Source organism: Ostrinia furnacalis, unplaced genomic scaffold (assembly GCF_004193835.3).
Source record: "Ostrinia furnacalis isolate ACB-3 unplaced genomic scaffold, ASM419383v2 OfSCF4889, whole genome shotgun sequence".
NCBI lineage: Eukaryota > Metazoa > Arthropoda > Insecta > Lepidoptera > Crambidae > Ostrinia > Ostrinia furnacalis.
Window position 1 is genome coordinate 390621 of NW_021135128.1, and position 21131 is coordinate 411751.

Below are 21131 nucleotides of genomic sequence, written 5' to 3' on the forward strand. Positions count from 1 at the left end.
AGAGCTTCCTCGTTGTGGATAAAAAAAAAAAAAAAATATAGCTCCGTGATTGATTTGTGTGTCACCCTGTGCGTTCACGCGCCCTGTGAGACCTCATAGTGATGTTTGTGAATACGGACGTTAGAGACTTCACTTCAGTGATGACAATAAGAGGTTTAAAAATTGTAAACATTATTTATTACCTACGTCGAACATCTGTAAGACAGTAGGTTCATCAAGAAATAATCGTCTCAATGGATTAATTTAGAGCAAGATGACTTTACGCAGGATAATATTCTTGCCTAAAATTATCAACAAAAATCCGATCTATTGCTACGCTTGCAGTGATTTGAAGATTTGAATATGTATAAAAAGAAAAACGCTGAAAAACATTAAATAATTCTCTCTTAAAGATATTTTTATCTCGTTCACGATTCGGCTCTTCAATTTAACGAATAATAAATTCCTGTGGGGATCTCGATCGAGATAGCGTTCGAGCGACGATTCATCATCCCGAGAGCCTCAACCCTACTGAGTATTGAGTTATGAATGTAGCTCAAAAACTTCTAAAGGACAAAACGGTTAAAGCAAATAGATATAAAGATACTTATTTTATAATTTAGGTTGTTGAAACACGGAGAAAAAAATGAAGTAGCTATCAAATAAATAACGCAATGCAATCGTACTCCTAAATCTCATCTACATCATTCAAATGAGACTGTGATGAAGAAAAAAGAGAATAATATAAAGCGAATTACAAGCAAGCAAGTTTATCGTTTATTTTAGTTAGCAGTTGATTAAACTTATCACTTTTGAACAAATGAAAATAAAAGTGAAAATTTGCTTCACATAAACATGAATAGGTTTTCACAAATATCGTTTGTCCCACTTGTGGGATGTGTAACTTTCCCACGGTGAAAGCTCCACAACGAGTATGTATGTGCTCACGGTAACCAGCACGGTTTAATTAAATGTTGATTTTACTGATGCGGTTGCGTAGCTAAAACAATATAATTTTGACGTGTTCCATAAATTATACTCACGTAGGTATTTTTATACAGAAGGGGGCAGCAGACGGACATGACCTGCGTATTTACTAGAACCTAGGTATATGTTTTAATTGACAATTTGTGTGCAGTTTCATTATTAAATTCGAAAATTGTTTCATCGTTTTGTTGAAAATAATGAACAAAATAAAATACGATATCAGTTTTATATCGATTAACAGTTCGTTGAAAATTATTAAAAAATGCGTTTCAGTATTTTAAAATTTGTGCTTTATGCCGAGCTTACAGCAGCAGCTTTGCAAACTCATCGTTATATGAGTTTTATTGGACTTCATAAAATATTAAAGCTTAAAATAAATAAGCTTAAAATCAGCTTAAAAGTAAGAGCTTTTAATTACTTTGGCAGGGACATATCGTCGTTTTTCCAATGCAGTCTAAACCATCATATTGTGTTATACTTTAGTGTGAATTTACGTATGAAAAATTTTATTCATGCTGTAAAAGTTTCAACACACGTGGAACGAATGTTTAGAAACAAGAAAAATCCTTATTATGCTTGTTTTATATTTAAAAAATTGGCAATGAAGTGCATAAATTAAATGCTTTAAAAGTGGTTTGCAACATTCAAATGAGTCTCTATTGCAATAAATACAAGCAATCACGTCTCAATGAAAGCAAATAAAATATTGAGCCATTACTCTAACAGAATGGCATTTACACAGTCCGAACAATCTCGGGGGCGATTTAAATAAACATTTCTCTTGTGTAGCGTAAAATTGCGTTAACCGTATTAGAGAGAATGAGCCGACGGGCCATATACGTCGCAGTGACCCTTTCGCTAACGAATGCTGGGACTCGGGCCTTTTGAGTGGGAATGGATTTACACGGGAAGATTTATGCCGAGAATGAAAGGTAAACTTGGATCAGGAAGATTGACTGTTCAATAGAATCGAATACTGAGATATACGGTGCTATCTAAAGTCGTCTGAATACAGTTCATTATAATAAAGTTCACAAAAATCATCGTGATTGCATTGAGCATGAACATTGACCATTCCATAATTGTATACTTGACATAAATCTCATCACAATTTTACAAATGCATGGGCGAAGTCCAAATATTTAAAGTAGGTATTAGCGAAAAGTTAACGTTTACAGTTACAAAAGCCCTTATTGTTAAAAAACGTAAGGGTCATGGCACCTAAACTTTAGGAGATCAGTAACGTCAATCTTGAACTGCCCACGCGGATTAAGAAGTTAGTCCACGAATGTCACGCCGTCAACTAACGTTCACGGACCAACGGTGCTTGTAATTTCCCAGACGTTGTCTTTTCAGTGATTTTACTTTGGTCAAAAGTTAAAATGTCAGCTGAAAATAACGTTTTCGTCCAGTGTTTTATGCCTATGAAAATTTCAAAAGTCTACAGGAGTCAGGAGCATGACCCTATCTAATTATTCTAAGGCTAATGAAGGATTTGGTTTACATTCTCCATGCTGGTCAGACAGGTTGGGGAGGCCTGACGTTCGTATATTTGTTCTTTAATCACTTTTCACGACATCCAGGGGAAAAGTGAGAGGTTTTTTACTATTCTGCCAGAACCACATAGCTTAAAATATTGCACACACTCATTGATATTATGTAAAACGTCATTTTTATTCAATACTATCTAACATCTTGTAATATTTGCGTTATGTGCTTGAGATGTAGTTAGAGCAGCAATAAAAGATTTGCCTCAAATGTACGTTTTATTGCTGCCTCTTAAACCCCACCTAGGGTCAAGTTACAGCTGACCTTGGCTTTTTATGACTAAGGTCAAGCAAGAATAACTGTAGGTGGATATCGAAAATATTAAATTCTTACTAAGTGTGCCTATAAATAATTAAATGGTTTAACTGTCATCTGAATTACTTAGCACCTAAGTGCTTGTGCTATAATAGATACTAGATTACAGATGGGTAAAAACATACTTAAGCATTTAAATTCATACACGGAACATAAAATTCCATGACTTTTGGTATAGATAATATATGTAATATTAGGTTATAGCCACGTTAGCTGAACGGTGAAGGGGTCGGAGTGGCCGACTCGAGATCCGAGGAACGCGGGTTCGAATCCCCACCGCCGCTCGACTATTGTGATGAGCCCACTCGTCACACAAGCTTATTTAGCTTATCACGAGGGGCTAACGGAACTATTAGTAATTTATGCAAAAGGAATTGCTAATAATCTTAAAAAAAAAGATTCTCGTGCTAACACACTGAAAATTATCCCCAGAGGACTTGAATCCACGACTGCAGCTAGCGCTCTCTGTCCGCTTACTACAATATCAGTATTACGATGCTAGCATTATTCATTACATTTATTACGGCAACTAATTAAACATAGTTCCAGGAATACAATTATATTTCACGATCGTCAAACTTTTGTCGTTGAACATTCATTGCATCAAAATACGAGTATTAATATCATTAGAAATAGGAAATGAACAATACTCGACTTGCATAGTGACCTGAAAATTAAACCCGCAAATCCGCATCAACTGAGTCAAAAGCTTTGTTAAATTGTCTACAAATCTGTTTAAATTATTTTCCACGAGAATGGTACACAAAATACGTGCACATTGAGACAAAAACCCACGTACACGTAGGCGCGTGATAATGTCGCCGTAACATCTTCAAAATTATCAAGAACGTTCCGTGTAGCTTGTTGGGCCCGATAGCCGCCGCCGCCGTAACGGCCAAGCCCGCATCTGCCTTCAGCTATCTTTGTCTCGTTTAAACGCCATCAATCTCATGATTTATCTTTGATGTTCAAGGATTTTGTACGAAAAATAATACTGAAGGTTGTCTCTCGAGATGAAAAATTTTAAACTCTAAAAACGATGACGTAAGGTATCTGATTTTATAACAGTGCTCGTAGATATCGTGTTTATAAGAGTGTAAGTTACTGTCTTCTTCGTCTTTTGAGGCAATATTGTAAGGATCAGAAGTATAACTAAGCATTAATTTGAAGCTTGAGCTGCGGAAATAGCTGTAAACTTTAAATCACAGACAGCTTTATAGCCTTGCCTTTCAGACGTTATAATATTATGGAATATGAGAGCGAGAGAGACTTGAAGCAATTAAAATTTTTAAAAAATCATTCAATAAACCTCGTAGCTCGTAGAGACGATGGCCGGGTATTTCGCCAAAAATGGTCAATTTTGCCTAATTTCCTTGGCACTAATTTTATTTTTGTTTTTAACTATTTTTAGTTTCCCATTGCATTAAGTAGTAAAAACTAAGCTAATATATCTAGAAGGGGTGTCATAATTCGTTTTAGAAACAAAGTTAAGAGGTCATAAATTTTTGGTAGCCAAGGAAATTATTATAAATATTTTTTTCTCTAAGTTTTCTTCTGTGGTTTGCTTTTTTTTTGTTCGACCTATTTTTGTGTACTTTCGCAAGCAAACATGCCAATGAATATTATATCATTACGACCTTTTTACACAACTAAGGGAGATAAATGCAGTAGATTGAGTTAAAAGTTAAAAACAAGTTTTTCTATATCTATTCTGATACCTATTTCTTAAAATGTAAATTTTAAACTTATTCCAATAAAGAAATACTCAAAATTTGACTTTACGCCGAATTATTAATGGTCTTTTATAATTTCCTAGGTCATTTTATGCCACGGAAAACAAGGAAATTAGGACCAAAGAAATTAGATTTATGCCTAAAAGACACCACAGACAAAAACCTATTTACCCTATACATTTACTATTTAAATCATGGGTTTACCCCTACAGACACTACATTTGTGTAAATAAACAATAAAATTAATCCATTGTTTAGTTGCAAAAAACCGTCCAAAGAAATTGACTTTTTAGTAAACAAAAACCCAAGGAGGGACCTATTTATGCGATTTGTCGCGAAACTGATCAACGACGTGCTGTCCTGCCTCAATGGCCTCTTGGGACGAAATGGCCGAGTGTAGTGGTGCAGTGCGTTCCATTCTAAGNTTTCTCAAATGTAAAGAGAGTGCTATTAGAATTAAATTACGCTTCAATTTGTTATAATGAGCCTTCATTTTGGCAAACAACAGTAATGGACATGACAAGGAAATTAGAAAAACGACTTTTGATTAAGTTTTTCCACGGTATTATTTGTAGTTTCTGCTATTGTAATAGCAAAAACAAATAAAACTTTTGATGAACTTTCCCATAAAAATAGTTTTATACAGATAGATATAAAAAAACATGTGTTCGCCTGCCTGGACACAGAAAATTTACTGTTTCGGCGAAATACCCGGCCGTTGGGGCAGAAAAGTTCTCGAGTGGCGACCACGGGCTGGAAGACGTAGCGTGGGCAGGCCTCCTACTAGGTGGACCGACGATCTGGTAAAGGTCTCGGGAAGAGCCTGGATGCGGGCAGCGCAGGACCGTGCATTGTGGAAAACCTTGGAGGAGGCCTTTGTCCAGCAGTGGACGTCATTTGGCTGAAACGAAACCTACTGGGCCTGCTGATAAATTTATCTTTATTTATATTACAAATCGCATTAATTGTCATGAGAGAAAAGCTAAAATGCGAATTAACTACCTAGGCAAACATTTTCAAAACTAAAGCGTGCTTGTTTGTTTTCCCACAAAATCAATATTTTCCTCGTCTGCGCGAGCCGATTTGACCAGTTTTTCATATCGGCCGCAGCCAAGATATCCCGGCCTAGTTTCAGGAGTTGCAAGTCATTGGCGGCTCCCTGAACAGCAATCAGTGGGAGGGAGGAACTACTTGTGGGCTAGCGCTAGTGATGTGAAAATATTGTGGGAAACTGAGCACTCAAAAATACACACGTTCTACTAGGTGTTTTGATATTATCTTTATGGAACTTATTTTCAAAGACTACGTTTGATTATGCAATTTTGCTATCATTAGTTAATTTAAGCTTTCTTTACCTATTATGCAATTGCTCATATTGTATAATTGCAACCTCCGTTTGATTGGGATAATCTAATTCAGGGCTTGAGAGACTTTTTGTCATTACGCGACATTAACTTGTTCACCGATTCATCATATTATATTCCCAAACTATGCCAACACAAGGCACTTCCCATCACTACCGCCACTACCCATGAAAAATACCCTAAGAACGGTTCGATCACGGTGTTGTGCGATACGCGTCACGAGGCGCGGACGGGACGATCAAGATACGACCCTTATTTATACGCGAGCGATCGCCCCGCGGCGACGCTTACCACGATTTATAAGATGGTGGCGACGTCATGTGAAATAGTGGTAAAGACTTTGGATAAGATTCCTATCGGAATCAAAATAGGAGATTTTTTAGGAATAAAAGAGATTTAAATGGCCGTCTTTTAGTTTGCTGTCTTGGATAAAACAACAGCTAGATTTGAATGTTAGTACAACTACAATATAAAATGTATCTATATTTACTTGCTAAATATTTTAGCTACACCTACTAGCTGCTAGCAAAATATTCCGAGTTTTTATGAATATAAATGTGTAATGTGCGTGCTCAAAGTTTATCTACCAATCCTTACCCGATTAGGTTCCCGGCAGAAATGAGTGAGCGATGCGGTAATGAATAAATCGTTCAGGATAGGGATGCTACACGTTGGGCGCCAATTCACTTAGTTGGCGCCCAACATGGTGTTGTTAAATACGATTAAATTACACAAAGTTGTCCGAGGTTTTTTGTGTTATGTGTATAGAACGTGGTAAAGTTGACTGTGATAGTTATATTATTTTAAAATGTAATTTGATTTCCCATTACTAGTTAGAATAAGAAAGGTTCATAGAGTTCAAGTAGGTTTGGGTATGTCGTTAAAGTTTTGACCAACTTATCCCATATGCACTGCAAATACTGCAATAGAACATCATGGGGAATCGCAGCCGATTTAATGAGGAAGTAGGTACATCTCCTTTTAATAGACATCCCTAAAAAGTGTTGCCACTCTTCACCAAATCACTCCCGGTAAACACATTTCTGTGCTTAGATTGTATACTTACGTTTATTCGCAGCCCTGAAGGCGCCCTCCAATCCTTTTGCAAACTCATCTTACTAGCATTTTCCTTAACAGCCATTCAATAACGAAGTGCGGCACAAAATCCTGTTTGCAAGGTCTTGAAATCGAATCGAAAAGTTTTTATGTAATTCAAACTGTGTATTTTTCCGAAAATAAGGGTAACACCTACATATATGCGAATTTCACGACTTTTTAGGAAGTTTTCACAGTAAACGTATCGATACAACAACAACATACTCACTCGTATATAAATTCTCTTTTAGTTTTGTTGTTAGTTTAAAAACACTTTTTGTAACAAAAAGTTTAACAAATAAAACACTATCAATAAATATCTCAAAGGACTTGTTTTGTTAACACTATCAGCACTATCAGGCCCCACCCAATCAAACAACACATCGCTATTTCCATTCGATTACTAGTAATCGAAGTTCGCGTCAACTCGCTCATCCGCGAACAACCTAACACCCCGAATACGGGGAAACTCCGAATTACGGCGCGCGTACATATTCATGCGAGCCAATCGACTGTCGGCCGATAAATAATATAAATCTACTTAGGGGCTGAATAAATTTTTATCTCACACCAGCAAATAGGTAAATAGGGACTCTCTACAAATCTATAAGATCAATAAGCGGTGCTTTGGTACAGTATACGGAAGGACGACGTAGAGTAATTTAGGCAGTAGACTGGGTTGTAGTTCACTGTTTTTTTTTTTGTTTTAGTTGAACTACATATTTGACATATTTATAAACCTAAGGTGATAGGTTTATTTGGAAAATTATGTTTCTGGATTTAAAAATTATGGCATGACAGTATATTCTGATGAGCTAGCAACTGCAAATGCTCAAAGTTAAAAAACTTAAGCTTTGAGGTATAAACCTATTACTCTTACTACTACTGTAGTAGTAGTATCCTGAATATTATAATTATACTTTTTGGGGTGGTGATAGTTCATTTAACTTCCTTTCTAAATCCAATAAATTGGTTTCGACGGAGTGGTCATACGGATAACCATTACTCTGTGACCAATCGGGGCGCAAGGGGAATGCGAATAAGACAATATTGTCTGCTGAACGTTTGACCCACGATAAATATCAACTCTTCCCTTTCTCTCGCGCTTGTTGTTTTCGTGTAAGCCTGTCCTTTTCCCCCACACACCTCATCCCGCTGTCTAATGGAGAGGAATGTAGTGTTCGGAGTTAATTAAGCGTCGAAAACAAGTGTTGACATCGGAGTCTCATGGGCGACTGGTTTATTTTTCCCATTGAAAGTCGATGATTGTTTAGCGGGAGTTATAAATGGCTGACGGTTCGCAGACTGCGCTTGGGGAAAACAGCCTTTAAAAGTTAATGAAGTTTCAACATTTGCGATGAAATAATAAACCATACTTAACTTCCTACTAGTAATAACTACGAATGAGGCATAATATCCACGGTGTTATTGCTTTATACAGAGTGGAATTTTGTAATGTGACCTGGAGGAAAAGTACTCTTAATAATGCAGATAGAAAATTCTACTCAAAGAAAACATTCCTTTATTTTTTAAAAGAAATAGAACTGCATTCAAAGATTTCCGAAAATTTTTCGAAAATTCTCTACCATGCCATACAATTTTCTGTAAATAGTTAAAATAATGTAAGATTTCATGGTTTTCCTTTCACTTGAATAATCAAGTTTGTTAGAGAGATTTCATCCTTAAACCTCACCCTAACGATCGATGCAATAAAAATACAGGCTGTAATTTTTAACAGATTTTAGTTGGTTCGATTCCTGGGTATGGCAAGCAAATTTTTGAAAATCTTTGAATGCAGTTCTATTTCTTTTCAGAAATAAACGAATGTTTCCTTTGAGTAAAATTTTCTATCTACTGTATTAAGAGTACTTTCCCTCCAGGTGGCATTACAAAATTCCACCCTGTATACTCGTATTCGTCTCTAAACCCTTGGTGTACACTAAACGCTTGCTTGCAGCTTGCATACAAAACTATCACCCGTATTCAAAAACATTACTATGAGATCTCACAGTGCGCGTGGACGCACAGTGGACGTACTTGAGTGGCGGAGTGACACACACGAACCAATCACAAAGCTCTATCATCGCTGAGCGTTCGACTTCGCATAGCGTTGCTGCTTCACTTAAGCATCGTTTGTTTGTGTGTGACACTATCGACGGCAGCGAGGTCTCACGTCATTTTTGAAGTAGGTAAACTTGCTGTAGCAAGCTCTTCAATCAGTAACGGAAACTAAAATAAAAAATGCATGAGCGGTGTTAGATCGAAGGATAATTAATTACGAGAGTGTGAGTGCGAGCGCATCTCGCAAGATTAATGGACGAACGAAAGGAATGAGCGCGTCAGACCGATGTGTGGAATCCTCCTTACATAATAAGTAACAGTATACAAACATGCATACTAAAACTAACGTCTGTATTCACAAAAGATGCTTGCTTAAGTGAAGCAGGAAGTCGAACGCACAGCGTTGAATAGAGCTCTGTGATTGGCGTCCACGCACACTCTGAGACCTCAGTAATGTTTGTGAATGCGGGCGTAAATTTACGCAAACTGAGTTAGTAACAAATTAAATAAATAACAGCTTTGAAGCTTTAGGTTTACAAGGTAACGAAAAACAAGGTGAGATAGGAAAATGGAAAACGAGGCCGAAGTGGCAACAAAATGGGCCTGGTTCTCGAGCGATGATTAATTGAAAAGAAATCCTTCAAGTAGAGGCGTGCTGGATACTAATGAAAACACAGCCTAGAGTTAGGTACAATTACTGTGTTGATATGCGATAGCCACACTGCTATATTATTAATTTTCGGGTCTATTTTCGTAGAAAGATACCTACGTCCTACTGACCAGTGTTTTAGATGAAGTACTTACGTAAAACATTACCTATGTATGTAGGCTTAACGAGTTTTGTGTGTAACGGAATAGTAGGATGACGTATGAAAGATAGTTTATGATTTGAACGCTGAATGATGAGGAATGATTGGTCTATGGAGGGAATGGAAGGGATGAATGAGGAACGAGAATTGAGAGTGAGAATAGTAGTTTAAATGAGGAGTCTGTTGTTAGGCAGAGAGTGTGTGGTGGACGTCGTAAGACGAAAGACGTAAGACGGAAGACGAACGAAATGTGTAATTATTATAGTAAAAGACGTGTAATACTATTCTATTGAAGAGAAATATATCCAGTTATCACATTTACTCCAGTGTTATTTACTGTAGAACTCCCACTTCCTACATGTACTCGTATATTTATTGCTAGATTTTTTAATATTAACAGAATTATTAAGGTATCACGAATAGGTACTTCATACTTTATCTAATACATTTCACATAACTTACTCATATTTAACTTACCATTTTGACTAGATAAAAACTAAACTTGCATTCAATTGTGAATGTACCCAATATTGGGTATTCGGCCATTGCCACAAAGGCTGACACGAGGCGACAAAAACCGGCGCTGTTTGTGCCGGCGGGCGTCACTATCAGCCGCCGGCGCCGGTCGCCGGTTTTGCTACGATTTCTCTTCTCGTTACGGTTGGAAGATATAACGCTTTTTACAGTGGCAATCTAGTTACATTTTAGGTTGCCTCTCAAAACAAATTACTTTTTCTAAAGAAGCAAAATAAAATTACTAAAAATAAGTCCGAGAATGAAATCGCGTTGTATCGATCGTAAAACTGAAAGTTTAATCATTGTTCCTTTTGGTTAATTTTTAAGTTTTTTGGCTAGTGCAAGCTTTGTGGCAGTAGAAATCCTAAATGTAGGTATGCCACCAACCAAAGACAGAAGCCACTACGAGCTTAATAATTATAATGCTACTTTATAATAGTATGAATACTGAAACCTCACAGCGTGAGGCAACTATAGCACAAGAAATAGACCTATTCCAATATATTTATTTCGTAGAACCTAATATTACATTTAAGAGCATCTAAGCCGTAGACAGCAACGCGAGCGTGTACCCTGACCCCGTTCAATCGTTTGTCTTGCTTACGCGATGTTTCCGAACGGTTTGCAAATGCTCCGTTTGATATTTTTTACGGCTATTTGTTTTCCAAATGGATTTTAAGTTGCAAACGATGTTTTAGGCATGACGGTATTTTAAAATATTCTTTATGGATTGAGACGACGAGATTTATGTTAATCTTATGTCAAATACCTTGCTTGAGGATGATTTAAGTCATTGACTTGATTGCAATGAAAAACCTACCTTTAAATGTAATCAAAGGCAAATTTTAGACAGAATTAACTATTAGAATGAAATTAACTCCCTGTAGTGTTTACAAATAATCCTGTATAAAACAAAAGAAAAATCCTTTTTTTTTCGTTTCAGTTCATTTTTTGTTCTCAAAAAAATTTAAAAACAGGTGCCTACACAACATCTCGTCTCCTGCAACTTTTTAGGGAAAAGTACGAGTACCCGCGGCTGAAACAAAGGTGTGAGCGGCACATCAAAGGGCCATCAGCCGGCGTGTCGGCGGCAGGGCTTTGATCGCGGTCGCTGCAGCTGCCTTTAATGAACAGCTAAGCCTTGATTAATTTGGGCAAACTATTTTGTTAAGTCCTAGCTCAAGCTCTATTTAAAGCTAGGTACCTACGTTTTCTTCTATTTAATGAATAGAACTTTTGAATAGTATGATTATAATTCTTCAATCGTACATATTACGTTTAATGTGTGGTGTATAGGAATAGTAAGAGAAATAATGCAGATTGAGTTCGGAACGCCATTTTCAGTCATAATTGAAAAGTTTCCTAAAAATCACTACATAAAATCATTAGCAAGTTAAGATCAGTATTAGATTTACAGCGAATAAAGTTGATCATAAACTTAATAAATGGAGAAAACAAACCAAGCTTTGTGTGGGTAGAAACAAGTTTACACGCATACATTAAACATGGCGCTATTCCTTGCACGCTAAACTTATTCCGCCGTAGAGCGAAACGAAACGTTTTTGGTGCGAAAATTATTATTATGTAGGTGCGCCGCGCTGGCCGTCCCGGTGCATTATTTACATGGCCCGTACATAAATTGCACACGGAATACATTTTCGGGACATTTAACACACCTACTTCTTTTGTCTCTTATGGTGTCCTAATGTAGAGGGCAGCAGAAATGTTACCTGAACTAGTAGCAAGTACTAGCCTGCATGAGACGGTTCTTGAAACAAAATAAATATTTTTTCATAACATTCATGAATATAAAAACTCTACTTTAGAAAATTACTTTCCATAGCTTTTTCTCCAAAGTCCTTAAGTTTTTTCGGGTCTATCTATACTATATTTTTGTATCTAATGTCAGGTTGTAAAGTACTTTCTGAAATAAATTTTACAAATAGTCACCATGTGTGCCGAATTTGTCGTATTTAGTGATATTTGTGACAACCAATTTTTTTTAACTACGGTATTATAAAATATCAATAAAATTAACTTAATAGCTAAAATAATCTAAACGATATTGTTTAAATAAATTCAGCCTGCTGCATTTATTTACATTATAGAATTCAAGTAGGTACTCGTAAAAGCGCACAATAAAAACTATAAGATAAAGCTCTTCGTAAATAAAAGCGTCGACAGGCAAAGGCCGCGTACAAATGGCAGTTCACACATTGTCCAACATTTATTATTTAGGAGCGGCCGATAATCAGAGCCATTACGATTTCTTTTAGAAGGGTGCCACCCCATATTGTTTAGTTGACAACTTTTGTCTCGGTCGCTTCACGAAATTCAAACTTAAGCGAACAAATTACAGTTGAATTTCAATTGGCGACACTTCCGTTTGTTCGTCTGTTCATCAGATGTTAAGGTACACCGGTGGGAGCGCTCGCATCTGGTGCTGAAGTTCGCTTGATATATTGTTTTTGCGAATGATACCCTTCACTGCGAATATGAAACGTGTTTAAAAATGAGTCGACGGTCGGGATCGGATTTTTGAGGGAGTTTTTGTTGAAAATTTATAGCTTTTGTATTTGTGAAATGTGCTGGCGTCGGGGAGAGCTGAATAATGTGTATGATTTCCATAAAATATGTTGAAACTTAACAGCATGTATAAACCTCCTTTGTGAAAAAATCTAATGCATTGCAAGATCTGTACAAGTTGTGCGATCACTTCGCTTGACTCGTCTCCTTTCATACTTGCAGTAACCACTCGACCTTTGACGGAGTAGTTGCCAGGGCCGCGGCAATCGAGTGGTTTGAGGGGGCTCGAGCGTCGAACGCCAGCAACGACGGTTGATTACCATTCATTAAGAAATACAGGGCTTTTCTATACTTTGTGCTGATATTTCTGGACGTGCAAATGGATAAACATTCATTTGATTTTGACATATCAATAACATTGCTGCTGGTGTCTTTCCTGATCTTGAAGGCGAGGTGAAACGGCATTTCCTAGGCATGTTGTGTCCCTAGACTGCATCCCGCGTAACCAATATGAAATACCTGCCATGTTCTCTCAAAACATCATTATTGTCTAAGAATTAGAGTATACTTCCTCATTGCCTGTAGCAGTTCCACTGCTGGACGTACTTACCTAAGCCTGGAAAACTTTTGAAGCATATACAGGGTGTTAGGTAAATGGGTATATGAGCCGACACTAGCCCATGTTAACATGGTCATATAAATGGTATGATGAAGTCAGAAATTTGATATCATCATTTTATTATTTTTAATTTTCATACAAAATAAATTTTATAATATCCGATTTGTATGAAAATTAAAATAATTAAAATGAAGATATCAATTTTCTGACTTCACCATACCATTTATATGACCATGTTAACATGGGCTAGTTGTAAATAAGAAATTTTTGCCGGAGCAAAATAAAAAAATAGATATTTAAATTGACAACAATTTATTGTGGGTGAGACACAAAAATTTTAAAAAAGAAAAAAAAAGGGATGGGTCGTTGGGCCGTTTGGTTGGTATGGATTAAAAATACTTAATAATACGGGATTAGCGCGCTAGTCACCACCACTCGGCTCAACCCCCTCCGCACCTGTCGGGCGCAGCAAGCGTCTGGCACTGCGGGACAGCCGGTGCCAAACACCTCCTAGTGTACAAAAAAAATATATTATAAAAATATCGTTACAGTAAGTGCACCACTGGTGCATTAATACCCTACAGCTTAAACAGGTAGTAATAGGCATATTAATACAAAGAAATTAATTTACTTGTGTTCGCTTAGTTAAATTACTACGACACACAAAAAAACAATCCATCGCTCTCAAGGATGGAGCAAATGTGAACACAGCAAAATCCAACGGTAATTCATTACCATGGTAAATCTATTTAGAAAGTAACATTTTGGTAAAATGTAATCATCGTAATTATTACATCATCTACCTTCACAAAGCGAACTAAAAATAGTTAACACAACAAAATCCATCGATAATACATCACAATGGTAAATTTATTTAGGAATTATCATTTTGGTAAAATGTAATCATTACGTGGGTAATCTACTTTTTCAAAGTAAACTAAAATAATTGACAAGCTCAATAGAAAATGGAACCAACCTATGAAGTAGGGTAGCCCAGGACCGTGGTGGACGTTTCTATTAATTCATCCTAACTCAGCGGAGAGGTGAATGAGGTCGAGAAAGAAATTACAACATACCTTCAACGGAGGAAAAAATCCGGCGACAGCCGCTAAAGCAGGACACAGCGCAGAGCTCGCCACCGAGCACTGCCCAACCAAAATCTGTGAATAACAACCACGCGCATTGGTTAACAATGCCGCTAATGCAAACAAGAAAATAACAAGGAGAAATCCTAGGTGATCCTTGGGATAGCACCTGCTTACCTCGATTAAGTGTGGGTCTAAGCGTAGCACGTGGCAGTGGGTCCGCAAAATTACGGGGCTTTCGGATTTATTTCTGAATTCCCTTATTTTCGCTGAGGATGACGATGCGTGCCCTGCCCGTTTATTTGGGAATCGGCACGGTTCAGACCTCTTGGAATCGGGACACTAGGACACCACGCACAACGGAACTTCCACTCGCGAGCACGGACAACCAAGCAAAAGGAAAGGACACTCCAAAAAGCGCCGGTCATCACCTGTGACTTGTGGTCCGAATCAAACCCAACAATAACAAACAATAAAAATGTTTCTTCATTTTTATTTTTTATTTCTATTTCTAATAAGTTCTATTTGAGTCAACCAGCCTCTTATTGAATAATTTTGATATGAGAACTCACAAAACTGCTCCTCCGATTTAAATTTAATTAATTTATTTAACTTTTAGAAACAGAAGAAACGTCACTCACAGTATTCGGACCGTCTCCCGCGCGTTTCGTTTCGCTCAGAATATGTCAAATTTCTAGAACGTTCCGAACCCATGATCGATCAAGATACATTACAATGTTATTTTAATATAAACATTGAGGAAAATACTAGAAACAGCTAGAATTTAAATTAAAGAGCCTAAATATTAAGTTTTATAAAAATTTAGTGTTGAATATTTAATTTCATTATACACTTCTTCTATACTAAAAGAATGGAACGCAACGCATTGATCTGTCAAACGGAGACATTCAAAAAGTGAGGTTATTTATTGCTCTGTTTTCAGGATACACAGCCAGAGTTGCCTCGCAATCAAATTCAAGTATTGGTGATGTTTTTGATTTGGATTCTGTTTTTGACTCCAAGAAAAGTTAAACTAAAAGCACTACTGCGCCGTAAACAAATGTTTTGTTGTCGATATGTTTACATAATAAAGAACCTTAAGTTTCTTTTTTGTTTTACTTGGCATTCTAAAATTTATATTCGACTTTTGTAATTGACTTTTAAATAACATATTATACCTACATATAGTATATTACACTATTTAATAGAAATAAATAATCATCTACACTTAGTTACTTCGGAGTAAAAATTAAATTCATAGGTAGGTAGGTACTATTTATGCCTATGGCCAGTCATGTCGTCTCGTTCTATCGCAAAGAATCACCATTTGATAAGAGCGAGAGCAAAAACGGAAATGGATAGTTAACACTGTGGCCGTGTGTACTTATTTCACTTACTTATTTTTTACTTGTTTAACACACGGTGTCACACGGCGCTAGTAACACTAAAGGGGGTAGAGGGGCGCGGGAGGGGAAGTATTTTGGACACAAGTTGCCGCGTAGAAATGTTATCGAACACTCCTTCTGGTTTGTTCTGTATTCTGAGAGTGTCGGCTCATATACCCATTTACCTAACACCCTGTAGAAAAAGGGATCGTAGGAATGCATATCACTATCAAAATGACTAACTAATTTAAAGTAACTCAAGGAGCAATACGAGTATAATTTCTTGCAAGCAAAGAATTGGAAATGACTTTATTGCACTGGCACTTGGCAACGCAGCGGAATGTGACTTTGAGCCGGATGTGACAAAGTATATGCTTAATTGTTGGCAGCGGTTGGCAAGAATGGCTGAGGAGCGTCGTGGTCACTTAGGCACCGTATTCACGAGAGATGAATGCCCCGCGACATATGCCAGACGATACTCAATTACCAATTACTTATTTATAGATCTAACGCTTACTTAGTGAGTGCCTGAGGTTATGGGAGCAGCACGAGAGGGTGTTTTTGGGACCTCAAACGTCACCGAGACTTCTTCTTCTCCTCTAGGGCTATTGGGAATCAATCAATCAAATCAAAATTATCTTTATTTGTTTAGACTAATTAAATTAGTACTTGCAAATCGTCAAATGCTCTTAAGGAGCCTATACGTCATGTCTCATTATTTTTTTGCCCTACCAGCGCTTCGAGACAAACATTTGGCAAGTGCTGAGAAGAAGCGCCGCAACAAACTCAGTCACCACTGTATGCCGGTTTAAAAATATAAAAAAGTAGGAAGTTACAATACATTCAGAAGCAAGTTACTTACTACGCGCTCCCGTTGATAGAAGGTGGCCTTAAAGACTCCCACTGTGTCCCCTGTGTTTCCACGTTTGCCAATGTCACGTGAGCATAGCCATTACACGGTATATGAAGTTATAAACCTTGGGGTTGAGTGCTATTAGGTACAGTCTAGCGTACACACCTAAAACAGACAAACACAACGGCACAGATAAGACAACACAGTTAGTATATACATAATACCTCAAACGTCAGCGAGACTTCAAATATGCTTCGGATTTGTATACTTTGTCACGTCATATTATGTCAATGTCACCCCTGCCGTGCCGCGGCCATACCTCAGGTACCGACTGAGTCAAATGCTAGACCTTGTATGTAAGCCCTTATAAGGACATTTACTAACACGTTCCTGATTTAGCGTGCCTACAACCTTTTTATTATATGAGCTGATGTTGAGAAGAAGTAACCGAGAAAACTTAGTTACCTTTGTGATATTAGTAGTCATTCATTACTTAGTCTATGATTTGTCTTCCAACTTTGAATAAAACATAATATCATGCCCAAGTCTTCGACTAAATAAACATGTTGAAACATTATTGAATTATTCTGGCTTTTGTATGCCATGTTTACTTGCAAATACTAAACTCTTAAATACCTATGTATGTTACTAATTAAGGTTCGGACAAACCAACGCGTGCAGCGATGGCGATGGCGATGGCGACCACTGCGCGTGCAAAAGTTGTTTCACACTGCCGCGACCGCGATGGCGATCACTGCGCGTGAAGGTTGTCACTGTCACCACAACTGTCACGCATATTGTCAATCACGCCTATTCGGCAAAATGGAAACTGAATTAAATTATTCACAAGGCATTTGGCATTCACAAGAGTAGAAATAAAATGTATGAATTATATAGTCTTAAAGCCGATACGCAAGATCTGAGTAAATAATAAATAAATAATAAATAAATAATAAAAACTTTATTTGTAGCCAATTACAATTGTGCATAGACAAAATGAAACGTTAATGACTGCAGTAGTCAAAGACTGTGTCGCAGTCATTAGCGCCTTCCTCTAATACAGACGCTATAAATAAACAATTTAGGTTACTAATAAATAACTTAATACTTATTTAGCTTTAACTGAATACCTACATGAATTGAATATGAGATGAACTTACAATAACAAAAGAAAACCAACATGTGTGTGTGTGTGTGTGTGTGTGTGTGTGTGTGTGTGTGTGTGTGTGTGTGTGTGTTTATGTTCAATGTAAGGAAGGAATCAGGCTGATGTATATATTTTTTTTTTAGTATTATTTAATCAAAGACTCAACCATATCGTATTCAAGCTTGAGAAGCCACTCTGTTATTTTTTTCTTACAGTGATAACTATTTAAGGAATAAATATTTAATTCTTTATTTATTTTATTATAAAGGAGTGGAGCTATATAATTGTACTGGTGCTTTACAAGTTCCAATCTACAATGAACCGTCTGACACACCCTATCTTTCCTCCTTTTGTTTATTACTATATTAGGGTTATAATTGACAGTCCTATGTTTGCGTAGAGTAGCATTGAGAATGAACAGTTTTCGCACTGATAGAACTTCCCAGAATTCGTAAATCATCTTAGTAGGGTATCTGATTGGTTTAGAAGCCATAACCTTCAGGACGGCACGTTGGGCCCTCTCAAGTGGTAATAACTTAGTTTTACCGGTGGAACCCCATACTGTGATGCAGTAGTTAATAATGGACTGTGCAAGGGCAAAATAAGCAGTTCTTAGAGTAAGTGGATCAGCACTAGCCCTCAATCTACTAAAAACGAAAATAAGTTTTCTAACCCGCGCAGTAACGACCCTAAGGTGTTCGTTCCATGATAAGACGCTATCAAGTAACACTCCAAGGTACTTTATGCTATGAGTACGTGATATCGTCTCACAATGACATGGGTCAAATTCAGGGTTAGTTAAACATTTGTGAGCTTTTATTTGAAATGATTCATCTGGCTGAGTGGAAAGCTTAGGGGCAAAGGTCATAAATTTTGTTTTGGTTAAATTTAGGGTAAGTAGATTGCCAGTCAACCAACTCATCACTGATTTTAAAGCAGTCTCAGCATTTGAGCGAGCACTTTCCCAGTTCGATCCATGGGTAATAATTGCTGTATCATCAGCATAAGCAACAATTTTACTATTAGGAAGCTGTAATTGGCATAGGTCATTTAGGTATATGAGGAATAGTGTGGGGCCCAGGACGCTTCCTTGAGGGACACCGTAATTAATAGGCTCATCACAACTTGTGTTGTTGCCTATTTTGATGCACTGACTTCGTCCACTCAGGTAACTCCTAAATATATCAAGCACGATACCGCGGATACCAATGTCGTAGAGTTTTGTGATTAGAATAGGAACAGATACAGTGTCAAATGCCTTGGTAAGGTCAATAAAAATGCATAGTGATGTTTGTTTATGGTTAATATTGCTAACAACAGTATCTATTACTTCTAGAACAGCGTCCTCAGTGGACTTACCATTTCTGAACCCGAATTGATTTGGAGCAAGTAAACTTTTAGAATCTAAGTAATCAATAAGTCTTCTGTTTAAGATTTTTTCTAAAATTTTGGAGAATATAGACAATACAGAAATAGGACGGTAATTAGTGGCACTGCATCTGTCCCCACTCTTATAAATTGGGTGAACTAATGCCCTCTTAAAGGCGGATGGGAAAATGCCAGATGAGAGACAAAGGTTAAAAACTTTTTTCAAGACTGGAATTAGGACGTGTCTTGCATCAATGATAAAAGAAGTAGGAATGGAATCCCAGCCCGTAGCACAATCCCGCTTCAGACTCAAGATGATTTCTTCTAATTCTGTTTCATCTGTGCCAAGAAGTGCCATGGAGTCCTTCAACAAAACATCTGGTTCCTTGGGGGAATAAACAATAGATGTATTTGGAGAACTCACAATAAGTTGCTAATTTTGACCCTACGCTAGCAAAGAATTTATTAATGTAATTAACTGATGCTTGTGGATCATTACATGTAGAAAGAAGCTCATCTGACGAAGGAGTCCTCTTTTTTAAGTTAGAAAGGTTCTTAATAAGATTCCATACTTCTTTAGGCTTATTTTTGTGTTTTTGAAATTCCGAACGCTCATAGTCAGTCTTAACTTTTTTCAGTAATTTGTTACAAAAAGTTTTGTAACGTTTATATGAGACTTTCACGACATCATTATCCGGCTGCCTTTTTGCCCTGCGGTATAGTTTGTCTCTATGCCGTATACAACGAAGCAAACCAGGTGTTATCCAGGGCTTCATAATGCGCTTACTACTCGGTACATGTGCGGTTATAGTGTTCGAGATGATTAGCGATGAGACTTTTTTAACTAAAATATCCGCAGCATTTTCAGCATCATCGCTATTGATTATATCTGAAAAATCTATTTTTGCTAGTTCCATGTGGCAAGCCTGGTAATTAATACGTTTGGCTATCCGAGTGCTCACAGGTTGTAAGATGTGGTGTAGTAGTTCGAAGGAAAACGCCCGAAGATGGAACAACGTAATTTATTGCGATTCGAAAAGTTACACGGACACGGATAAAAAACTATAGTAGTCGCGTGCGATGTCGCGCTCGGATGGTAGCAGACTGATTTTCAAATTTCAACGCGTACGGAGCAACATCGCTCGCGGATACCCACATTTGGTACAATAAAAATATTCAAACCATACCGATACAAAATAACGAAATAACGATATGCATATCGAAATACCAGTTATTTTAAAATTAACGTTATAAAGTGCGCGTCGTCAACACGCCCCACCCCAGTGCTGGCTCAGCACTCATCAACAATAGGAATACGTGCGACGCGCGCGGCAGATCTTTTAAAGATACCTGCTTTAGTTTTAACCTCGACCAATCTCACTCGACCATCCCTACCCGGAGAAACACCCTGTATAATNAAAGAGTTTATGAAGCACTTTCAGAACCAGTAACCAGTTTTTCGATATCTTGTATAGTTTAGAAATAATGGAGTGAGATCACTTATCGTTTCCACCCTGTATTTAAAGTATTTTTAGAAACAATATTTTGTGAGGCAGAAAAGGTCTCATACGCACTGTAAAGAAGTTCAATATTGACTCGAAAAGACCTCATACGCACTGGCTGAAAGTCTACGAAAAATGGTTTCGCAGTGAGCGTGTTAAACATTTGTGAGCTTTTATTTGAAATGATTCATCTGGCTGAGTGGAAAGCTTAGGGGCAAAGGTCATAAATTTTGTTTTGT

General features: G+C 37.3%; 1 protein-coding gene across 1 annotated transcript in view; it reads right to left on the bottom strand.

The window, feature by feature from the left end:
* LOC114360096 (cholesterol 7-desaturase-like) overlaps nt 1-13398 on the bottom strand; it is a 28596-nt gene extending 15198 nt beyond the window's left edge. The window contains exon 1 of the mRNA XM_028314661.1: nt 13150-13398. Coding sequence (XP_028170462.1) covers nt 13150-13398 — 249 coding nt within the window. The remainder of the gene's footprint in view (nt 1-13149) is intronic.
* Between the last annotated feature and the right edge of the window lie 7733 nt (nt 13399-21131).